Raw genomic sequence first — 22,529 nt, 5'->3', positions numbered from 1 at the left:
CCCTTATCCTGAGCCAAACTCTGTAAGCCCTCCTGTAAACGCCATATGCTGATCCCCTTACTGTGAACACACCTGGGTAGGACATTTCTGTCTTCTGCTGTACATCATGAGGATATACTATGCATTCAGTAAGCTCCCAAGTAAGTGCTTTTTAGTGTTTCTTTGGAATTCATTTGGTCCCATTTCATAACTTTATAGACTGCCCTTGTGCAAAGTAATACTATGGAAGTGACACTAGCCATAGGTTCATCAAAATGGAAACACTAAAGTAGAGAGAAAATAGGAGAATCAGAGATCAGGAAAACAGACATGACAATTTTAAGTGCATAATCTAAGAGAAAAATTCCACAAACTAATTTTCCCTTTTATAAGCATCACCCACATCCCTCTAACTCGTATACCCTAGGACAGAAACAATATAAACACAGCAATTTTGATAAAAGCAATTAACTAGCTACAGTAGAGGTGGTAACAAATGGTGCCTACAGTTCTGGAATTCTCAAACTAAGATTATTAGGCTAAAAGAATTATCTAATTTAAAGAATGAGAAGACAAAAAAATGAGGATTTAAGGGGAAGGAGGACAAAAAAATGAGGATAACTTTATTTAAAACAGATTTACTAGATTATTTTTGCATTTACTTTTAAAAATTTTTATATTTTCACCATGGTGCCAGTTACTAAAGGGCCAGTGGGTCCCAAGGGTCCAGGTTCTCATATACAATGAACAAATTAGATGAGTCACTCAGATACAGAAGAACAAGTAACAAAGTACATTGATGTGATAGTATGCTCAAAGAGAAGCAGGCTGGCACAGAAAAAGGAATCAGTATGAGCTCTGCAGTTGTGTGTAGAAGTGTCTTTTATTTCTGGTCTAGAACCCAAGTCTCTTCCTAGGTGTGTTTTGATGTTTCACACTGAATCATGTTCTCTGTGCTAGCTGCACCTGTCTTTTTCCATAATTCACTCTATTATAATTGTATCCATGAGATGCAATCCATATGGATGAGTAGATAATGAGTTCTTCTGTGGCCAACAGTTAATTTCACACACTTTAAAAAGTGTTTCTGCACCTGCACCTGAGTTGGAGATTTCCCCAAGAACTGATTTAGTGACTACTTTATCATCTGTGCCTATTGATGGTTAGAGAGATGGGTTACTAAGCAGGACCCAACCACTTTATTTTGCTTTATTTTATTTTATTTCATATTAAGGACCAAAAATTTACAGATTGATGGGGAGGTGTTTCATGGCTCATGATTGATAGGAAAGCATGCCCTGACCCATGTTAACTATAATTCTAACATGACTTGGGAGATCTCAAATAAAAGCAAAATCTATTTTCTAATCGTTTAATGGAAAAAATCCAAATATTCCTTAAAAAACTGTAGTACAATTTAGAATTTTACTTTATTTGGAGTATGTAACAAAGCTTTACAGAGTATTTCAGGGCATGGATTATTTTACATATATATTCTGTAATAATAATCACCATCAAATTACTTATCATACCCATCACCAATCATACTATATATTTGATTTCCAGAACTTGTTTAACTGAAAAAATTTTTATACTTTGCTAAACATCACCCCATTTACCCAACCCCAAGCATCTTTTCCTTTGTACTCTCTGTTCCCCTGAGTTTTTAACATGTAAAACTTTCACAGATAGTGAAATAATGTGGTATTTGTCTTTCTGTACTGGATTTATCTCATCTAGCATACTTCCCATGTTCACTTATGTTGTCACAAATATAGTTTTCTATTTTCTTACGGATGAATGATATGATATGTATATGTGTATGATGTATATGTACGTGTCAATGTATATGATATGCCAGGTTTTCTTTATTTGTCCGTTGATGGACACAGGTTGTTTCCACACCTTTGCTAATGTGACTGTTTTAATTAACATGCGAGTCATTTGCTTTAGGCATTTATCTATGTAAAACTGTAACATAATAAGAAATGTGTATTTGATTGATGCTCTTGGATCCTACCACACAGTTTCTAAAACCCTTGGAATCACTATAGTATTGAGCATCTTTCATATGTTAATAATGTACTTGGTGAATAGATATCCTGGTAGTTTTCTCAGGATGAATGAGGGCTGGTCACCAGAAAGACAGTATTAGAAAATTAAGAAAGCACACTCCCAAACTCTGGGTTATTAAAAGGAGTGAAAGTTGAGTTGGTACCAATGACCAATGAATTACTCAACTGTACCTATGTGATAAAGCCTCCAGAAAACAAGAAAAATGCAGAGTTCACAATTTTTCCAGATTTAGGAACATGTGTAGTTTCTTAGAGGGTTCCATACTGAAGAGAGGGCATGAAAGTTATACATTCTCTTCTTTATATCTTATTATACCTTCTCTGTACCATACATCTCTTCCATCTCAGTGCTCACCTATATAATCTGCGATATTTACAATAAATGAGTAAACATATGTAAGGTGCTTATCTGAGTTCTGTGAGCCACAATAGCAAATAACACAAACTGAAAAGAGTGAGAACTCAATTGAAAGTTGGTCTGTCAGATTTATAGGTGATAAACTTATACTCAATATCTAAAGTGGAAAAGATTTGTGAACCTTAGCCATCAGATCTGATACTAACTCAGGTAGATACTATCAGTATTAAACTGAATTATAGGATTCTCTGTTGGTGTCCACTGAAGGATTCCATGATACATAGCAGGAAATACATCTTCTCACAAAAGTGTTTAGTGTTGACAGTGAGAATACAAGAGAAAAAGTTGGTACTTTCCCCTCACAACCCAGATGTGGAATAGTAATTATAAGTTTTTAAGGAACTTCCATTTGTTATTATGGGAGGGTTATACCAATCTACAGCACTGCCAGGAAGATACATAGATTCTCATTTCTCCAAAATCTTGCCAAAAGTCACCTTTCCTTTTTTTTTAATAATAGTAGTCCTAACAGGTATAAAGTGATATTGCAATATGCTTTTGAGTTGTATTTCTCTGATATTGATATTGTATAAATTTTAATATATATTTTGTTCATTTTTATTTCATCTTTTATCTATTCAGATTCTTCTCTCACTTTTGAAACTGGGTTATTTCCATTTTATTTTGGTTTTCTGGGTTTGGCTTTTGGTGGGGGTTTTTTGGGTTTGGTTTAGTGGTTTGCTTCATTGTTTTTATTGTTTTTTTGTTTGCAGTTGTGTGAGTTCTTTATATATTTCATTACCAGACAAATGTTTTAAAACTAAAATCTTGACATACTTCATTATTGTGGTTTCAAAAGTTGAAACAAGTGTTCCGAGCAAAAAGTATGGGTAAATATGAAAGATTTAAAACAGTGGAAAAGGACGTGAAAACATGGAGTAGCAAAAAATTAGCATATGATAGGTGAACACAGAGATGAGGAGATGTATACACAACTTTCTGCTTCTTGCAGAAACAACAGAGCAATTAGTCTTAGCTAGGTCCTGCAATTTATCTCTCCCATCACTTAATGTATTTTACATACTACCAATAGTTCATGCCATTAAAGAAAAACAATTTTAAAAAATAAAGAAAAAATTGTTAAAAGAGAAGATGACAGTATGCAATATAGCAAACATGGGAGATTTCCTTCTATCTTGTCTTGGATGGCCAATACTGATTTCACTGTTTTTGCTTTGTTCTGATTGTTTTATTCAATATGCTGTTTTGATTGGTTTCATTGTGTTTTGCTTTTGGTTTGATTTTGCTATTCTTGATGAAATGGACAACTATTGTGCCAATAACAAGGTATATTGTGATAGCTATTATTGTTTTCCCGGCATCCTGCTCTGAAGTTCTGTACCAATTTTGCTGTATTGTCTTGATTGGCTTTGTTCGGTCTTGTTTTGTTGTATTTTACTATCTTTAAAATAAAAAAAAAATTAATGTGTCAGATACACAATGGAATATTATTTAACCATTAAAACTAAGACAGTATTATAATTTTAAGCAAGCTGGATGCACCTACAGGGCGTTATATTAAGTAAAAAAACCAGGCACAGAAAGTCAAATACTACATGCCATCATTTATGTGTGGAATCTAGAAATTTCTAAATTAAAAAGATTAGAAGATATAATGGTTCCCAACTAGACGGGGTGATTTTATGAAAGACTATAAAGCTTTTTAGACAGGAAAAGTAAGTGCAAGACATCTGTTGTACAACCATTTACACTTTGGATAACAGTTTGTTATGTTCTTGAAAATTGTTAATAGATTGTTAAGTGTTCTTACCACAAAAAAAACATGATAAACAATGTGAAGTAATACATGTTCATTAATACAATTTAGCCATTCATCCATCTGTACAAAATTTAAAAACAAGATGTACATAAATTATATGTATTTTATGTCTATTTTAAATAAAATGCAAAAATTAAAATTATAGAATCATACAAGAAGACAGAAAGGTCATCGTTCACCAAGCTTGAAAAGAATTACTATTGATACTTCAGCTTACAAATATTCATTATTTTTAACTAGATCAAATATTTTTGTTTATTCCCTCCTTTGTCACTTTTTAATCTATCTGCATATTATTTATTATTCAGTAAGAGCTAAACCATATGTATGTAATTTCACATCATATGATCATAACATAATTTACTTATTTCACAGTTATTTTGCCACCAGCCAGACACTGATATAAATATAGGAAAGAAAAGGGTATAGAAAATCGTCCTGAAGTGAATAAATATAAGATAGAGGTTCACTGGCATTGATATTCTGTATGAATAAAAATCAAAAAATGATTAAGAATCCAGGTTGTAGGGCCAGACTGCCTGGGTTCAAGTTCAAACTTACCATTTACTCATCTTTGATGTTATTTGACCTCTAACACCATGCTTTCTCTGTTTGCATACTGTATCTCCTTTTTTATTTTTCTGCTTTTTATTATGTCAACCACTTATCTCTAAGTATTAATTAATTTCTAGATTTGTGATCATTTATACATTCTAATTTATATATCTTGCTTCTGTACTTTTTTCCATAGAAGAAGACTGTTGCTTAATTTTTGGTCACATAGATTGGGTATTGACAAATGTTTTGTAAAGGGCTAGATATTTTGCCTTTGTAGTCTGTATGGCTTTGTTGAAACCACTAAATTTTGCTGTTGTAATATAAGAACAGCCAAAGACAAAATAAAAATGAATATATATATATATATATATATATATATATATATATGGCTAGGATTCAGCCAAAACTTATTTATAGAAAGAGCAGCAGGCTGGATTTGATCCACTCATGATCATCAACTAAACCCTAAAGTAATTGTGCCTTGAAGATAGATTTATTTATTCTCCCAAACATCAATCTTTGTTTTACAGCAAGAGTCTAAAATGAAAAGCAGTATATTATGACACAACATCGGCAGCTAAAATGGAGATTCGGATTCTAGTATCATCAAGTAACATGTTAGTCCATCTTACAACAATCCTATAATTATAATTAATATATTATGTAATTAAAATTATAATATATTTTAATTATATAATATACAATATATGTATTTTAAGAGAAATTATAGAACAATACAGCTTAAGCCAATTTATCTTCATAAAGTTATTTACACAATATGTGTGAAAACTATCATTGGCACTGTTCTTTGGGAATTAAAATATAGAATTAAGATAATCTTATTTTCAAGTTAGCATTTTTTTAAAATTGCACTTTCTTTTCATAAAAGAATATCACCCATTCTTCCAAAGGGAAAAAATAGATATCCAATGGATGATGAATGTCTGTAATCACTCCAAATGATGCCAAGTAGAAAGTCCCTTTGTCAAGTGGATTGGTCATTATGATTTCCAGGAGTCACTTAGACTAGATTCTGTCTTCCCATCAAGCCAGAATTTTCTAACACCCAAGAGCTGCTTCAACAACTTTCTCATTGCTTCCTTCATTTCTTTATTCCGGAATGTGTAAATGACTGGATTTAGGAAAGGAGTCAAAACTGCATTAAACAAGGCTAGAAATTTGTCCATGTGTGTTGATGGAGAAGGCCACATATAGAAAAAAATAAGTGGACCAAAGAATAAAACCACTACAGTAATATGAGCAGACAAAGTGGAAACAGTCTTGCGTGAACCTCCTAAGGAATGTTTTTGAAGAGTGCCCAGGAGGAAGAAGTAAGAGAGCAGGAGCAAGAAAAATGCACTCAAGGAAATGAATCCACTGTTAGCAGTTACCATGAATTCCAGCTTATAAGTATCTGTGCAAGCAAGTTTGATGAGCCGAGGTATGTCACAATAAAAGCTGTCCAACACATTAGGGCCACAGAAGGGCAAGTTTACTACAAAAGTCAACTGGGCTGATGAATGAATGAGACCAATGGCCCAGGCACCCACTAAAATAACAATGCACATCCATGGGCTCATGATAGTCAAGTAGTGCAGAGGCTTACATATAGCCACATACCTGTCAAAGGCCATGGCTGTGAGCAGCACCATCTCTGTGCCTCCAACAGCATGGCTAAAGAAGATCTGAGCTATGCAACCCCCAAAGGAGATGACTTTCTGCTTCCTAAAAAGATCACTAATCATTTTTGGTGCTGCAATGGAGCAAAATATTAGATCAATGACCGAGAGATTGGCCAGCAGGAAATACATGGGAGAACGCAAGGAAGGGGCAGAGATTACAGTGATGACTATGAGGAAATTTCCTACCAAACTGGATAAATAAAAAAGACAAGAAAAGAAAAAAAGAAAAATCTGAATCTCCAAGGAATTGGAAAGTCCCAAGAGTACAAACTGAGATACTACAGAGTGGTTTGTTCCATTCATTCGCTCTTTTGCTAAGTTTAATTTCATATCACATAAGCAGAAAAATGAAACAACTCAAATTAATCAGACTGTACTAATAAACTCTATGGAAAAGTATATAAATTATGGAGCTAAATATTACCTGAACATTTCAAAGAATCCAAATGACTTTCTGTTGTCCATTAGTGCTGTTACTATATATGATAGTAAATTAATTTCCTGATGTCTTAGTGTCCCAAGGGATGATGGGAGACCTAGAGGGCTGATACACATGGTGCACCTGATAAAACACAAGCAATGAGTACTGGTATTAATTCACGGTTAGGGGGATCAGTGTTAACCATCTCACCCCTGCAGGAGTAATAACCCAGTCGCATACTCCCAACAGACAGAGAACTACTGTGTGATAGAGATTTGTATGACTCTGTGACTTTGTTTTGATGCTCATGTGAGAAATTATCTTTTACTCTTTGCACTTCTCCAGATAAATCTCATGTTCAACTTGAATGGCACATCTTCTGTCACTACTCATGACCTGCATACACATTTAATTTATTTACTTGTTCATATTTATTTCTCCTTTACAATTAAAAACTGACTATAAAATATAATTCCTTTAAACATTTATTCCCCTGGTTTTCTTATACACTATCTTGCAAATAATAACTGATCAGAAAAAGATTTTTGAGTGATTGGAATGACATAGTTGCTATCCATTAATTCATTATATTTTGTGCCATGAACTAGTCTAGACATTAGGAACATGTCCAAAGCAAAAAAGGGGAAAGTTTATATTCTCACAGATTTACATTTTGACAGAGAGAGAGAGACAGGCAGATTATTACAAAATATGTACATAAAACAATATGCTAGCCAGGAAAATGCTATGAGTTGAAGCTCAGGCTCAACTATATAATGAAACCCTGTCAGTAAATATATAAATGAAACAAAAAGTGCTAATTAATAGTTTTGTTACAGGGAAAGACTAAGCAAGGAAAAATAAGACAGTACTGAGAGTGTTGTTACACAGTAGGATCATCAGCATAGTTCTTGTGGAACATCTGACTGAGCAGAATTCTAAGAACATGAATAAAACAGTCATTAAGCTGTTTGAGGAAGGCATGCTCCAACTAGTGGTGAAATCAGGAGCCAAAACCTGAGGTGTGAGATGACATGGGGTGTCTGAAGAACTACAAAAAGGTTAAAGAGGCTTAGCCTTAGTGTGCAAGGAAGTAGTTTATAGCAGATGACATTTAGAAAGTAACAGGAACACAGATCACTGATATGGTTCTTTTAAACGACTGGTTATTACTCTCAGTGAACTAACAAGAAATTGAATTTTGAATAGAAAAATAACAGAGTCAACCTTACATTGTTAAAAAATCACTCTACTGCATTGTGAATGCACTTCATAATCCCAAACACTAAAGCAGAAAGATGGATTATAAACATTTGTTTTATCTTGAAGAAATAGTACTGTAAGAAAAGATACTGGCTTAGAATACAGTGTCAGAAATAGAGATAGAGAAGCCATTATCATAGAGCATGGTGGTGTATACTGAGACGATACTTGGTGAAATTTGTGGTGTTATTTATAATGGCCTTTTGGAGACTGTGAAGCACTTCATTTTATTGAAAAATTTTCATGTGAAAATAAAAAAGACACCAAATCTACAAAAATATTCATTATATGGATGAGTAAATACACATTCAATCACCAAATCTAATAGACTCTAGAAAAAAGATAATGAAAGAAAATCTGAGAGATAAAAGCATATCTCAGTGGTAGAGGATGTTGCTAATATGCACAAGGCCCCAAGTTCAATTCCAAGTAGCACACACCAAAAAAAAAAAAAAAAAAAACAAAGGAAAAAAAGAAGGGAATCTGAGGCGAATAAAACAAAGTAATCCCTTACCCAGCAAATAGAATGCTATAAGACTCAAACACAAATAATGAAACAAGCAAATAGTATTGTTAGAAATTTTAAAGTTGGAAATAACAAAGTATTTGTCACTTATTATACCATATTCTAAATGAAATTTAAAATTGGTTGTTTCTCTATTTGAAAAACTATTTTGTTTTCATATCAATTACACTGAACTCTGTAAACATGTTTTCCTAAGTAAAATTGTTTCTGAATCCAAGAAAGCAATAATAATCTTTCTTCTGGTCACTTAAACTCAGTAGTATCAGAATCTTTTAAAAGTTAACAAATAGACTATAAAGTAGAATGAAATTATCAATCTCAAAAAATTTATAAGGACAAATAACAGGCAAAAATTAGGCAAACAAAACATTCTACATCTAATCAGAAAATGTCATCAATGTGGCTGTCTTATTCTCAGATAGATTTAATTCAATATAATTCATTTTAAGTATTGCCAAACATTTCTGTGAAAAAACTATTAGAACCTGGTGTTTAAAAAACAAGTATATAAGTAATCACTATTGATTAAATGAATTAAAAGTATATTTTTAAAAAGCAGAAATGTAAGTAAACAAAAGAAAAATTCACTTCACTGAATTGATTAAAATTTTTGGTCCTTCACATCTTGTACTACACATTAGCTCATTTTCAATAATTAATATTTAATGATTTGGTAAACAGTTTTTCTACTAAATAAACTGTGAAGGTCATTTCAGTAGAAACTAAATGGAAAGGAAGACATCCATTAAATCTACTCAGCTATTCAGCTGAATTTACCTGGATTAAAATCTATAGAATTTACATGAATTAAGATCATAGGAAATAACTAAAGTTACTGTAGACCAAAACAAGTCAACCATGAGTTAATAATAAAAATTTTCCTGTCACGTATCTTTTGTGATTGAACTACCTTACAGTAGTATATTAGTAGTGACTGGAGGTAGAGATGAAATATACAATACATCAAATTTCAGTATTTTGTTCTTTGGTACTTTCATTACTATGCTTTTCTTTTCTTTATTTGTTTCTTTTTCTTAATTAAAGCCCATTAAAGTTATAAAACAAGACTTTTTAACATTTTCTCTATGAATACAATAATTTGCTTTATGTATTCACATGAATTTGGTCAGTTTCCAAGAATACAGTCTTACGCATTCTAAGGTTCATAGTGGAAGAAAGTAGAAAAAATGAGCACCATGCTAATAAAGTCATAGATAAAAATACTGTTGATATGTATACAGAGAACTTCTGGACCAGTCCATACCAGTGGCATATCTAAGTTATCTAACATATACTACTTGGAATTTATTGTCTTCTCTGGCCTTTTTTGTGCATTAACATTCCAATCATCCAAAACCTCTACTCTGCTACAAGTTAAATTTCTTCATATTTGTTTAAGTCTACCCCATTTGTTCTCTGAAAAAGTAAAAACTGAGTTATCAGAAACTCTGTTACTAAATCTTCACTGTACTTGTATGACTTAATCCAATTAAGTTACCTCATCCTTGTTTTTTCCCTATTAAAGTTAATTTTCATGCCTGTGGATTCCAGAATTTGCTCTTTTCTCCAAAATTTATCCACTTCTACTTTACATTGTTGTGCTCAAATTTAGAGAGAAAAAATAAATCAAATATATGCCTAATAAACATAGATCACAACAAAATAATTAATTGCCTGATAATATCACTCTGCTGGTTTTCTCCCTCATGTTGAAATGATGCTGCTGTAAATAGGCACACAGATAAGCCAGCTGGGCTTTAGCAGTCTTTCTCCTCATTCTGTGTGTATCATTTGAGTATGTCTCTCCCCTTTTTAACTTTTTCTGAAGAATAGAATGAAAACAGAGCAAGTAAGCCTTGCTTTTAACTTCTGTAGGTTATTAATTTGCCTTCACCCTATTAAAGTGATTATTGAGATGCAAATAAAGAAATCATCATTTGAATTCCCAAGTCCCTTACCTATTCTAATGACATCATATTGAGCTGACCTAGATTTTTCCTCACAACTTTAATTTCAGCCTTGAAACCCAAGACAGAATTTTATGTGAGAAAAAAGTAAAACTCAGTGATTTGCCCTTCTTCATTATCTACAGCCCTTTATGTACTGTTTCACTATTCACTGTAACCTAGCAGACCACAACTAAAACTGTGATTGATATCTGCAAAAGGAGATTATGCTACTAAACTACTTTTATGAAAACAAATTTAGTAGTTCAAATTCAAAGTTTTCTTGTTGTTACCTTTGTTTCCCAACTTGTTTCCAGACCACAGTATTTTCGGATAATTGGATTCCCTTGGCAATTAAACTTCACCTTGCATGACTGCTGTTTTAAAACAAAAGCTGAAAGAATCAAACCAGTGGTTGATTAGCAGGACAGAAAAATAATGACCAGTAAGTATCTCAGTAACTTACTAACTTTGATCAACCAGAACCCAAATGGTTTGATGAAGAAAACTCTCATTTGAAGAGGAAATGAAGAGGAAATGAAGATGCAGTTTAATGTTTGAAGAATATTGAATTTGGAGACTTATCTGTCCCTTGTTCACTGATGGTTTAAAATGAGACAGAATATCTAGGAAATCTGAACACTGTCAAAACCATGTCAATATCAGTTTAAGTACATGTTAGGCAGAAAAGATAGGAAAAAATACTTAAATTTTTTTGTATGAAAAAATAATTTATGCATGACCTTCGAAATGACACCAGAACCTTTTAAACACAAAAAATCTACTAAATTGTAAGCCATTGAAATCAAGATGTGACTGCTTCAACCCATTTTTTCACCCATATGCCAGACCCTGCCCAAAGAGTTAGAAGCCTCACACCAATACGTATATATATACAAGGCACTCAATCCATTGTGACTAATATCTCTACTAAAGACATTATCTGTGATTTTAGTCAGTGCATCAGTAAGAACACAGGGGGGAAAAAGCACCCTTAAGTCTACCTGTGAGGATTTGGGAAGATCTCTCAGAAGAAGTAGTATCTGATAAGAACTTAAATGTTACAAACAGGGATGAAGACTGGAACATTTAATTTCAAAAATGAGGTAATGATGTGTGGAATAAAGAATACAATGTTTGGAATATTTCAGCAATTATAGTAGCTTATCTAATGGAACATCAACTGCCAGGTAGAGAGGCATTATTTAAAAATAATGCCTCTGAAAAATACTAATTAAATCAAGCACTCTGGTGATACTCAGAATCTCAGTATTTTGAAAGTGTGTTGCGTATATTCTTATGGGTGAATGTTATGAGTGAAAACCACTGCTCTGCCCTATGCTCTTTGTTGTAGTCTGATAGTATCTTGAGCACAACTTTATCATTATTATCATGATCACACAACTTTTCATAATTTGCAGATGACATGATATGCTCCATGGAAGACTCCAAAAACGTCATGAAAAGATTTGCAGACTTAATAACCAAATTCAGTCACATAGCTGGATACATAGTCTACATTCATAATTCAATAGTCTTTCTCTATACAAATACAAACTCACTGTGAAAATATTAGAGAAAAACCTTTCACAATAACATGCAAAAAAAAGGAGGATTTAGGAATCAATCCAAGAAAGAAATAAAAACCTTTGTGTTCAAAAATTACAGCAGCCACATGCTTCCTGCACTACTCCAGCCACCACTGAGGAACACCGCGCTGCCCTGGGACCTTGGCCTGCACCACTGCGTGCTCCCTGGGTGATTCACATCAGCCCTGGGGAATACATGCTGCCCTCAGACCTTGGCCTGCACAGCGGTGAGCATCCTGCACAACTCCAGCCACCATGGAGGAACACCACACTGCCCTGGGGCCTTGGCCCATGCCCAGCAGATGCCCGGACCCATGACATCTACTGGCCCCTTGGGGACACTCCCTACCTCCTGGACCTAATATTCCTGTTGATCTTCAACTCCCACCTTTCTCCCAGAACCTTGGACTACAGTGGATTAATTGTTCTAGCTTGAAGGGAGATTCAGTAACTGTCTCACACAAACAGAATATCTCATCAGGCTCCAGTCAGTGTGGTGATTATGCCCCTAAAATATAGAGGTGTACAGTTGGTAAACAGGGTCAGTAATAAAGCTTCTTCCAACTAACTGTAAGACCTTGGTGTGTCTGAAAAGACTGTGACCCCTTCCTGCACACAGAAAACATCAGGCAGGGTGAGGAGTGTGCCAATAAGGACTCCCTCAATATGGAGAAAATCAAAAGGGTTTATGAGACACACAGGCACACAATAGGGCCTCAGCCAAGTATAGACTATAGACAAAGACTATAGACAGATTTGGTGACCCAGAATAACTTGAAGATAAAGTAATAGCAGGAACTAAAGGTTGACCTACATCAATACTACTAGGCTTGTCAGCCCAGGAAGAATATAGGACTCACCCAAGAGGCCTTGCAGTGGGAAGTCAGGCGGCTGGCCCACCTATTCATTGAGGGACCCAGTAATTGGAAAAACATTAACTTTACATTAGGTCCCCAAGATACACACTACCAACAGTTGACACTAGTGGGATTGAAGGACCAAATATTAACATGAAAGAGGAAAATAGCAAAATGAAAAAGCAAAATGCAATCTCAAACATCTAGTCCACCAGAAGCAAGTACAGGACACATTGAAATAGGTGATATCAAATGTAACACACCAGAAATCTCTGAAAAGATAGTGAGTGAAATTTTTTAAAAAGCTCCATGAGGCTATAGAGGAAATCAAATTAGAAATACTCTCCCATGTAAAGACAGAAATAACACCCTTACTAAAGGAATTGCTGAGCACAGGTAAAGAAGAAATAGAGAAAAAGTACAGGAGCATCAGAAACAGACTGAAACTTTGAATGAACAATATAGAATACAAGAATAATTCATGAAACAAACACAAAAACACATCCAAGAAACAGAAAATTCTATTCAAAGCAGGCAAAACCATTTAAATGAAGATGAGGACAGGATTTGGGGCCTTGAGGACAGGATTGCAACTAGAGATCATGAAAGGATAGAACTTTTTAAAATAACAAAACAGCATAAAATGACAACCCAGCACCTTCAAGATGATGCCAAGAGTAACAATATCAGATTAATAGGCGTCAGTGAAGATGCAGGAAACAATGCAAATGACATAAATAAAATATTCATCGAAGTAGTAGTATAAAATGTAAATGGGTTCAATTCACCTATCAAAAAAATAGGCTAACAAATGCATCAAGAAACAGGATCCCACAATATGCTGTATACAAGAAACACATCTGACTCAAAACAAAACTCATAGATTAAAAGTCAAAGGATGGAAAACAGTATTCCATGCAACAAGAACCCAGAAAAAAGCAGGGTAACTATTCTATTTTCAGACAACATGACTTCAAGCATAAAATGATTCAAAGAGATAATGAAGGTCACTACATGCTCGTTAGTGAAAAAAAATTAAGAGAAAGAACTAACAATTCTAAATATACATGCACCAAATACAGGAGCATCCAACTATGTAAGACAGATACTAATGGACATGAAAAATCAAATACACAAGAACACAATTATAAAAAGGGATCTTACTAGCCCATTGGCACAAAAAGATAGATCAACTAGACAAAGAGTCAGCAAAGAGATAATAGAACTGAATCATACATGAAAGCAAATGCACTTAATGAATGTTTACAGAGTGTTCCACCCAACCACATTAGAATATACATTCTTCTCAGCTGTGCATGGGACATTCTCCAAAATAGACCATATATTATTCCATAACACATTCTTAAGTAATTGCAAAGGTATTGAAATTATCCCATGTGTAATATGTGAGCATAGTACATGAAATTGGACATTAATGGCAAAAGAAATTGCCAAACCTGCATAAATACATGGAAATTAAATAACAGCCTTTTAAACAACCTTTTGTTTAAAAAGGGGTACAGATGAAATAAAAGAAGACATAAAGCAATACATACAATTCAGTGAAAATGCAGAAACAACATACTGTAATTTGTGGGATGCAATGAAAGCTGTCTTAAGAGTGAAATACATAGCAATAAATTGTCATATCAAGAAAACAAAATGAGCACAAATAACCTAATGCTTCATCTCGAGCTTCTAGAAAAAGAAGAGCAAGTTAAACTAAAAGCTCATAGAAGAGGAAATTGTAAAGATTAGAGCAGAAATTAATACAATTAAAACTAAAAAATGAAAAGAATCAATGAATCAAAAAGGTGGTTTTCTGAGAGGATAAAGAAAATTGACAAACCTCTAGCAAACCTTATCAAAAAAAGAAAGAAAAAACTAAAATTCACTCAATAAGAACTGAAAAGAGAGAAATTATAACAGATCTTATGGAAATTCAAAAGATCATGAATACCTACATTGACAATCTCTACTCAGAGTAGAAAACACAGTGGAAATGGATAGATTCTAGAAACATACGAACTACCAAAGGTCAACCAAGAAGATATAGCAATTTTGAATAACCCAGTATCAGCTATTGAAATTGGAAACATAATTAAAAACTTACCAATAAAGAAAAGCCCAGGTCCTGATAGATTCGTGGCTGAATTCTACAAGAAATTTAGAGAAGATTTGATGCAATACTCTTTAAACTCTTCAATGAAATTGAAAAGGAATCAATCCTCCTTAAATCATTCCTGGAGGCAAGTATTATTCTCATACCAAAACCAGAGAAAGACCCAACCAAAAAGGAGAACTATAAGCTAGTCTCACTAAGGAACACTGATGTAAAGATTCTCTATAAAATACTGGCAAATAGAATGAAGCAAACCATCAAGAAGATAATACATCATGAACAAGTGGAATTCATTCCAGGAATGCAAGGATGTTTTAACATACATAAATCAATAACTGTAATACACCACATCAACAGAGTCAAAAACAGAAACCACATGATCATCCAAATAGATGCAGAAAAAGCTATCAATAAAGTCTAACACATATTCATTATAAAAACCTTTCAGAATCTCAGAATATACAGTGTCTACTTCAATCTTATAAAGGCTATCTATGACAAACTAACAGCCAACATTATACTAAATGGACAAAAACTGAAAGCTTTCACTTTAAAATCAGGAACAAAACAAGGATGCCCACTATCACCACTCCTATTCCATATAGTTCTGGAAACACTAGCCAGGGCAATCAGACAAGAGAGAAAATTAAAAGGAATAAACATAGGAAAGGAAGAAGCTAAATTATCACTTTACAGATGACATGATACTCTATCTAGAGGGACCAAAATATTCATTAAGAGACTAGTAGAAGTAATAAACAAATTGAGCAGTGTAGCTAGATACAAAGTCAACACTCAAAAATCAATAGCATTCCTGTACACAAACAAAAAACTCCCTGTGAGAGAAATTATGAAAACATCACCCTTCACAATAGCATCTAAAAAATCAGGTACTTAGAAATCAACCTAAGAATGTAAAAAAACCTATCCGCTGAAAATTATGCTACACTAAAAAAGGAGATTGAAGAAGATATTAGAAAATGGAAAGATATTCCTTGCTATTGGAAGAACCAACATTGTAAAAACAGCCATACTCTCAAAACTGTTATACAGATTTAATGTAATCTCAATCAAAATACCATTGACATACCTCACAGATCTAGAGAAAAAAACTCCTAAAATTCACTTGGAAACAGAAGAACCCTAGAATAGGAACAGCAATGCTGGGCAACAAAGGCAAGGCAGGAGGCATCTCAATTCCTGACTTGAAATTATACTACAAAGACACAGTGATGAAATCTGCATAGTACTAGCAAATAAATAGACCTGAAGGTCAATGAAACAGATTAGAAGATGCAAGTACAACTACAAAGACACTCAGCCACCTAATATTTAACAAAGGGGCTAAACATGTTCACTGAAAAAAGGGATAGCCTCTTTAATAAATGCTGTTGGAAAAATTGGCTCTCCACATGGTGAAGATTGAAACTAGATCCATGCCTATCACCAGTTTCAGCACTAAAGTCTAAATGGATCAAAGACTTAAGTATTAAAATATAAACCCTAAATCTACTGGAAGACAAGGTAGGCAGAAGTCTTGGAGACAGAGGGGTAGGCAGAGAATTCATGAACAAAATGCAAACTGCATGGGAAACACTTCAAAGAATCAACAACTGGGATCTCATATTATTGAGAAGTTTCTGCACTTCAAAGAAATCACCACCAAGTGAAAAGAAAGCCAAGAGACTTGGAAAGAATTATAGCCAGCAATGCCTCAGATGAAGAACTTATATAAAGAACATAAAGAATTTAAAAGCATCAACCCCCCCCAATTCAAAGACCCTCTCCAAAAATGGGCATCTGAGATGAACACACAGTTCTCAGATAAAGATATACAAATGGCAAATAAATACATAAAGAAATGTTCACCATCATCAGTCATTGGAAAATGGAAATTAAAACAGCATTAAGATTTCATCTCCCTCCAGAAAACATATCTGCTATCAAGAAAACAACTGGTAACAAATGTTGGCGAGGCTTCAGGGAAAAAGGAACACTGCTCCACTGTTGGTGGGAATGTAGACTGGTGCAATCACTATGGAAATCAGTATAGAGAATTCTCAGAAGACTAGGCTTGTAAGTTCCTTTCAATCTAACTATTGCCCTCCTGGGGATACTCCCAAAAAAGCTGAAAAGTTCACATCACAGTGATATATGTGCACCTATGTTCATAGCAGCACAATTTGTAATAGCTAAATCTTGGAAACAACCAAAATACTCATCAACCGCAGAGTGGATGAAAAAGATGTGGAATTTTTTACTCAGCTATAAAAAAAGGATCATCTTGAAGCCTTCTTAGGTAAATGGAGGCAACTTGAGACTATCCTCATAAGTGAAATAAATAAGGATAATATTTATAAATATACATTGTATCTCTAGTACAATAAGTAGTAAGAAATGCAGGAGTAATAAAATCCAAAATGTGTTATTGCTATTATAAAAAAGAGGAAAAGAAAGTGCTCAAAAGGATATACCTGCATGCATGTTTAAGTGTGTAGGATTGATAACTATATTAGTAGATTTTTGTTGGTTCTTTGAACAGAATGATTTGCAGTCTTACCACTTGAATGTCCACTTTGTATGATTTTCTTTTGTAACTTGAACTATTATTTCTAAGAGGACAACATGTAATTTATCAACTTGTAATTTCTTACTGTTTATTTATTTTGAAATTATGTATTATTTCTACCTTTTTTTGTTTTTTTCTCTTTAAATAAAAATTTTTTAAAAAGAAAGAAAAATTACAGTACTCCTAGAAAAGAAAGATCAAAGATGATATCATGAAATGGAAAAATATCCTTCTTCTTGGATGAGGAGAATTGTCATAATGAAAAGGTCATACTTCTAAAATTTTTATATGGTTTTAATATAATCCTAATCAAAACACCAATACCATACCTCACCTAATTAGAGAAAACTATCCTAAAATTCTATTGATGTCAGATAATATCTAGAATAGAAGAAGCAATTTTAGGGTACAATGGCAAGGCAGGGGAAAACACAGTCTCTGATTTGAAATTATGTACAAACAAACAGGATTAAAAGCAGCGTGGTATTGGGGGAAAAAAACAGACCCAAGAATCAATGGAACAGATTTGAAGTTTTAGAAACATCTCCATGCACATTCAGCCACCTTATCTTTGACAAAGGGACCAAATGCCTTCACTCTAATAAAGATAGCCTATTTAATAAATGGTAGTGAAAAAATTGACTACTCATACACTGAAGATTAAAACTAAATGCAAGTCTCTCACCATGTACTGAACTAAAATCCAAATGTATCAAAGATATATATCGCAAAAGAAAAGCACTAAATATGCTGGGATAGAGATTAAGTAGAACTGTTGAAGACATAGGTATAGGCAAAGACTTTATGAAAAACACTTCAATCAGCATCACCCCTGAAGAGTGGTGCCTGTGAGAAGAGTATGAGTCTAGGCTCTGTAGTTCCTCCATCACCTGTGGGCAGTGGTGCCTGAGACAAAATGTGAGTCTGCACTCCACACTTCCTCCACTGCCCCAGAACATGATGCCTGTGTAAAGAGCGTGAGTCAGTGCTCTATGCTTCCTCCAGTGTTCCCAGGAGAATGATGTCTGGAAGAGGAGTATAAGGACACACACCATTGGCAGGTGGACTGACTGGAAACCCAAGACCTAAGACAACAACCATTCGCTGGGTGTCAGGCAAACGCATACCTCTTCAGAGCAGAGTCATCAGTGAGATCAGCAATGTGGAAGTATATGAAGCAGCAGTTGGAATCTGGAGAGCTCCCAAAAGAAGACTCCATATCCAGAGGCCAAGATTAGCACACTTCTAGGATATAATATGAATTCTGTCACAGAGCTGTAAACACCAGAGATATTTTTACTACTTTTATTCTCCGTTATTTGTCTCATTACTGTCCTTTTCCTGTCTGGTTGAATGTCATCTTGTTTTGCTTTGCATTCTGTGGTTATTTTGTATATGGGTTTTTTTTTTCTTTTTCTCTCCTCTCTTTCTTTGGTCTCCTTTTATCTTTCTTTCTTCTTTTCTTTTTCATCCTCTTCTATTGCTTCTGTTTTTCACAGTTTAGGTTTCTTTTCTATTTATTTTCTTCTAGTGATCTTGTTTCTGTCTTTCCCAAATGACTTCTTGAATTTAAACTTTGAAGTGAGTAATCAGTTTCTTATTTCTTATTACTCCTCATTCTATTTCATTCTTTCCCTCTATTGTCCTTGTTGGGAGCCATTGAACCTGGAAGTTGACTATGTGCAAGACTGAGGCATGGCCATTCCAAGAACAATGTACACCCATGGCAAGCCACCAAAGGAAGCTGCTTCAGCATAGAGAATATCTAGTTTTAAGACAGTCTGAATAGTGTGTTGCTAGGACAGCATGGTATCATATGAGATTAAGTTGCTAAAAGGGATAAGTAAAGGTCTCTACAATGAAGAGACAGTCCCTTTTCTCCCATTTGGAGGAAGAGGCCTCCACCTGACCCCAGCTTTTGTCTCTTCTTTATTTTTCTCATGATCTCATTATCCTTTCCTCTGGAAAACATCTGGTTTCCAAAACTTGGGTGATCACCCTTTGACCTCCAGCTTTGACTGTAAAAGTCTGACCTCATTCATCACTTTGTCCTTACCTATTTTAACCCCTGCATCCCCCTCAGAAGGCTAAGATCACTCCACTAAGGGAAAATTCACTGCATACAAGTGCGCAGTATGTTTAATTTTGTCATATAACAGAGCTTACACCTATGGATGGAGATAGCAGGTTAATGATTACAATAGTTTGTCAGTGGTTAAGTTGTAATTGAAACTATTGTTATTACTAGCTGTACTACATTAGCAAAGATGTCATATGTGTTATAAACAATTTTTCTCCCCTGTATCATAATACTGCAATTGTATAGGATTGTAATCATCACCACAGCCCAGTGCCAAAGAATTGGTAGATGATCCAAATAGTAATGTAGCATTCTTTATAATTTGAGAAGGTAGATTCTTTGGATAGCTGTAAAGAACCACCTACATCTAGAGGACATCCCTGAAGAATAGAAAAGCCTACTAGGAAAGGCTCAATACTATAAAGCTATATAATGTAAGATATTGAAAAGCATAAACATAGAAAAGAAAGTAAAATAAAAAGGTAAAATAGAAAATGGTAAGGCACAGAAGCAAAATGCAATCCCAGAAAGTATATGCAACAGATTGAATGAAGGAGAGAATAGAATTTCAGATCTTGAAAACAGAATTGTAGCTAGTGGTCATGAAAAGAAAGACATCTAAAAAATAGCAGGTGACCAAAAAGAAAAATCAATCCAGCAGCTACAAGATGAAAGAAAAAAAATAAAGTGAGATTGATTTGGGTCAATGAGAAAGCTGGAGAGAGCACAAATGCCATAAAAATTTTCTTCATGGAAATAGTGGAAGAAAGTTTCCCAAGAATAGATGAAGAATTTAACACAAAAAACAATAGGGAACATAGAACTCCAAACAGCCACTTCCAAAATAAAACTACACAAAGTCATAAAATAATCAAGATCCCAGAAATTTGGCACAAGAACAGAACACTAAAAGCTGTTAAAGAAAAGAAATAAAACCCATAAAGGAAAACTCATTAGAATAACAGTCAACTTCTCAACAAAAACCCTCAAGTCAAAGAGCTTGGAGTGAAATATTTCAAATCCTGAAAGAAAAAAACCTTCCAACCCAGACTGATGTACTCTGCAAAACTATGTTTCAAAATTAATGGAGAAACAAGATACTTCCAAGACAAAGAACAATTGAAGAAATTTATGACCACCAAACCAACACTACAAAGTGAAAACTGAAAGATACCCTAAAGAGAGATAAAAGTAAACATAATTTTAAGAACAATAGCAGAAAGAAAGTACTAGGCAGGGTAAGCAATTAAACAGAGGAAAAATTACACAACCAACAGTGGGAAAATAACATGACAAAATAAGCCAAAATGTATGAGTTATAACCAACTGAAATGGTCTCAATTCACCAATCAAAAGAATGGGCTGGTAAAATGGGTCAAGAAACAAGAACAAGCAATATACTATATATAAGAAATACATTAACTCAAAAAGAAACTGATAGACTGAAAGTCAAAGGATGGAAAACAATCATCCAGCACTAGGAACTCAGAAAAAAGCAGAGGAAGCTATTCTGTTTGCAGACAATGTGGACTTGAAACCAAAAATTATCAAAAAAAGATAAACAAGGCCACTAAATACTTGTTAGGGGAAAATTTTAAGAGAATATGACAACAAATACAAATATTTATGCACCAGCTACAGGAACACCCAACTATGTAAGACAAGCATTCATAGACATGAAAAATCAAGTAAGCAATAACACAATACAACCATACAGTTGTAATGAGAGGCCTTGGTACCTCATTATCAAAAAGAGAAAGGTCAACTAGACAAAAAAATCAGCAAATAAATATCACAAGTGAACAAAACTTGTGAACAAATGAATTTAGTACACATTTACAGCGTGATGCACTGAACAACATCAGTTCTCAGACACACATGGGATGTTCACTAAAAATAAGACAATATGCTAGCCCATAGAACACGCTTAAGTAAAGGCAAAGGAGTTGAAGTTATCTTATGCATATTATGTGACAACCATGTAATGACAATGGAAATTAATGTCAAAAGAAACTGCAAAAACTACATAAACACATGGAAATTAAATATTACCCTCCTCAACAACCAATGAGTTGCAGAAGAAATAAATGAAGAAATTAAACAATATGTGTAACTAAATGAGAATGCAGATACAACATACTGGAACTTATGGATTACAATGAAAGCAGGAGGAAATTCATACCAATGAAGTCTCACATCAGGAAAACACAATCAGTACAAATAAACAAACTAATGTTACATGTCAAGCTACTAAAAAGTGAAGAGCAAGACAAACCCAACTGATACAGGGGTGACAACTATGAAGATCAGAGCATGAATGAACACAACAGAGCCAAAGAAAATAATACAAACATTAATAAAGAGTTGGTTCTTGGAAAGAATAAATAAAATTTATAAAGCCTTAGCCAACCTTATCCAAAAAAGGAAAGAAAAGACTCAAATTCATAGAATGAGGAAGGAAAAGGGTGAGATCACTGTAGATCATGTAGAAATTTAGATGATCATCAAAACCTACTTGGAAAATCTTCACTCCAATAGGATAGAAAACACAAAGAAGTGGACAGATTCCTAGACATATATGAATTGCCAAAGGATAATCAATAAAATACAAAATTTTGAGTAACCAATATCAGTTAATAATATTGAAAATATAATTAAAAACTT

The 22,529-nt window shown here is 34.0% G+C and overlaps 1 protein-coding gene across 1 annotated transcript; it reads right to left on the bottom strand.

Moving 5' to 3' along the window:
- Positions 1-5,811: 5,811 nt before the first annotated feature.
- Positions 5,812-6,795, bottom strand: LOC100722373 (olfactory receptor 4F15-like). Its single transcript, XM_003475407.1, has one exon. The coding sequence runs from the start codon at positions 6,793-6,795 to the stop codon at positions 5,812-5,814; it is 984 nt and encodes a 327-aa protein (XP_003475455.1).
- Positions 6,796-22,529: the final 15,734 nt, after the last annotated feature.

The sequence above is a fragment of the Cavia porcellus genome, unplaced genomic scaffold (genome assembly GCF_034190915.1).
Source record: "Cavia porcellus strain 051 isolate PalLab524CR breed Dunkin Hartley unplaced genomic scaffold, mCavPor4.1 scaffold_6, whole genome shotgun sequence".
In the NCBI taxonomy this organism is placed as follows: Eukaryota; Metazoa; Chordata; class Mammalia; order Rodentia; family Caviidae; genus Cavia; species Cavia porcellus.
Note: the sequence above shows the minus strand (reverse complement) of the source record. Positions and strands in the feature narration are given on the sequence as shown.

Bases quoted from the DNA above. Each gene is read 5' to 3' on its own strand.
- LOC100722373 (XM_003475407.1), bottom strand. From the start codon at position 6,795: ATGAATGGAACAAACCACTCTGTAGTATCTCAGTTTGTACTCTTGGGA.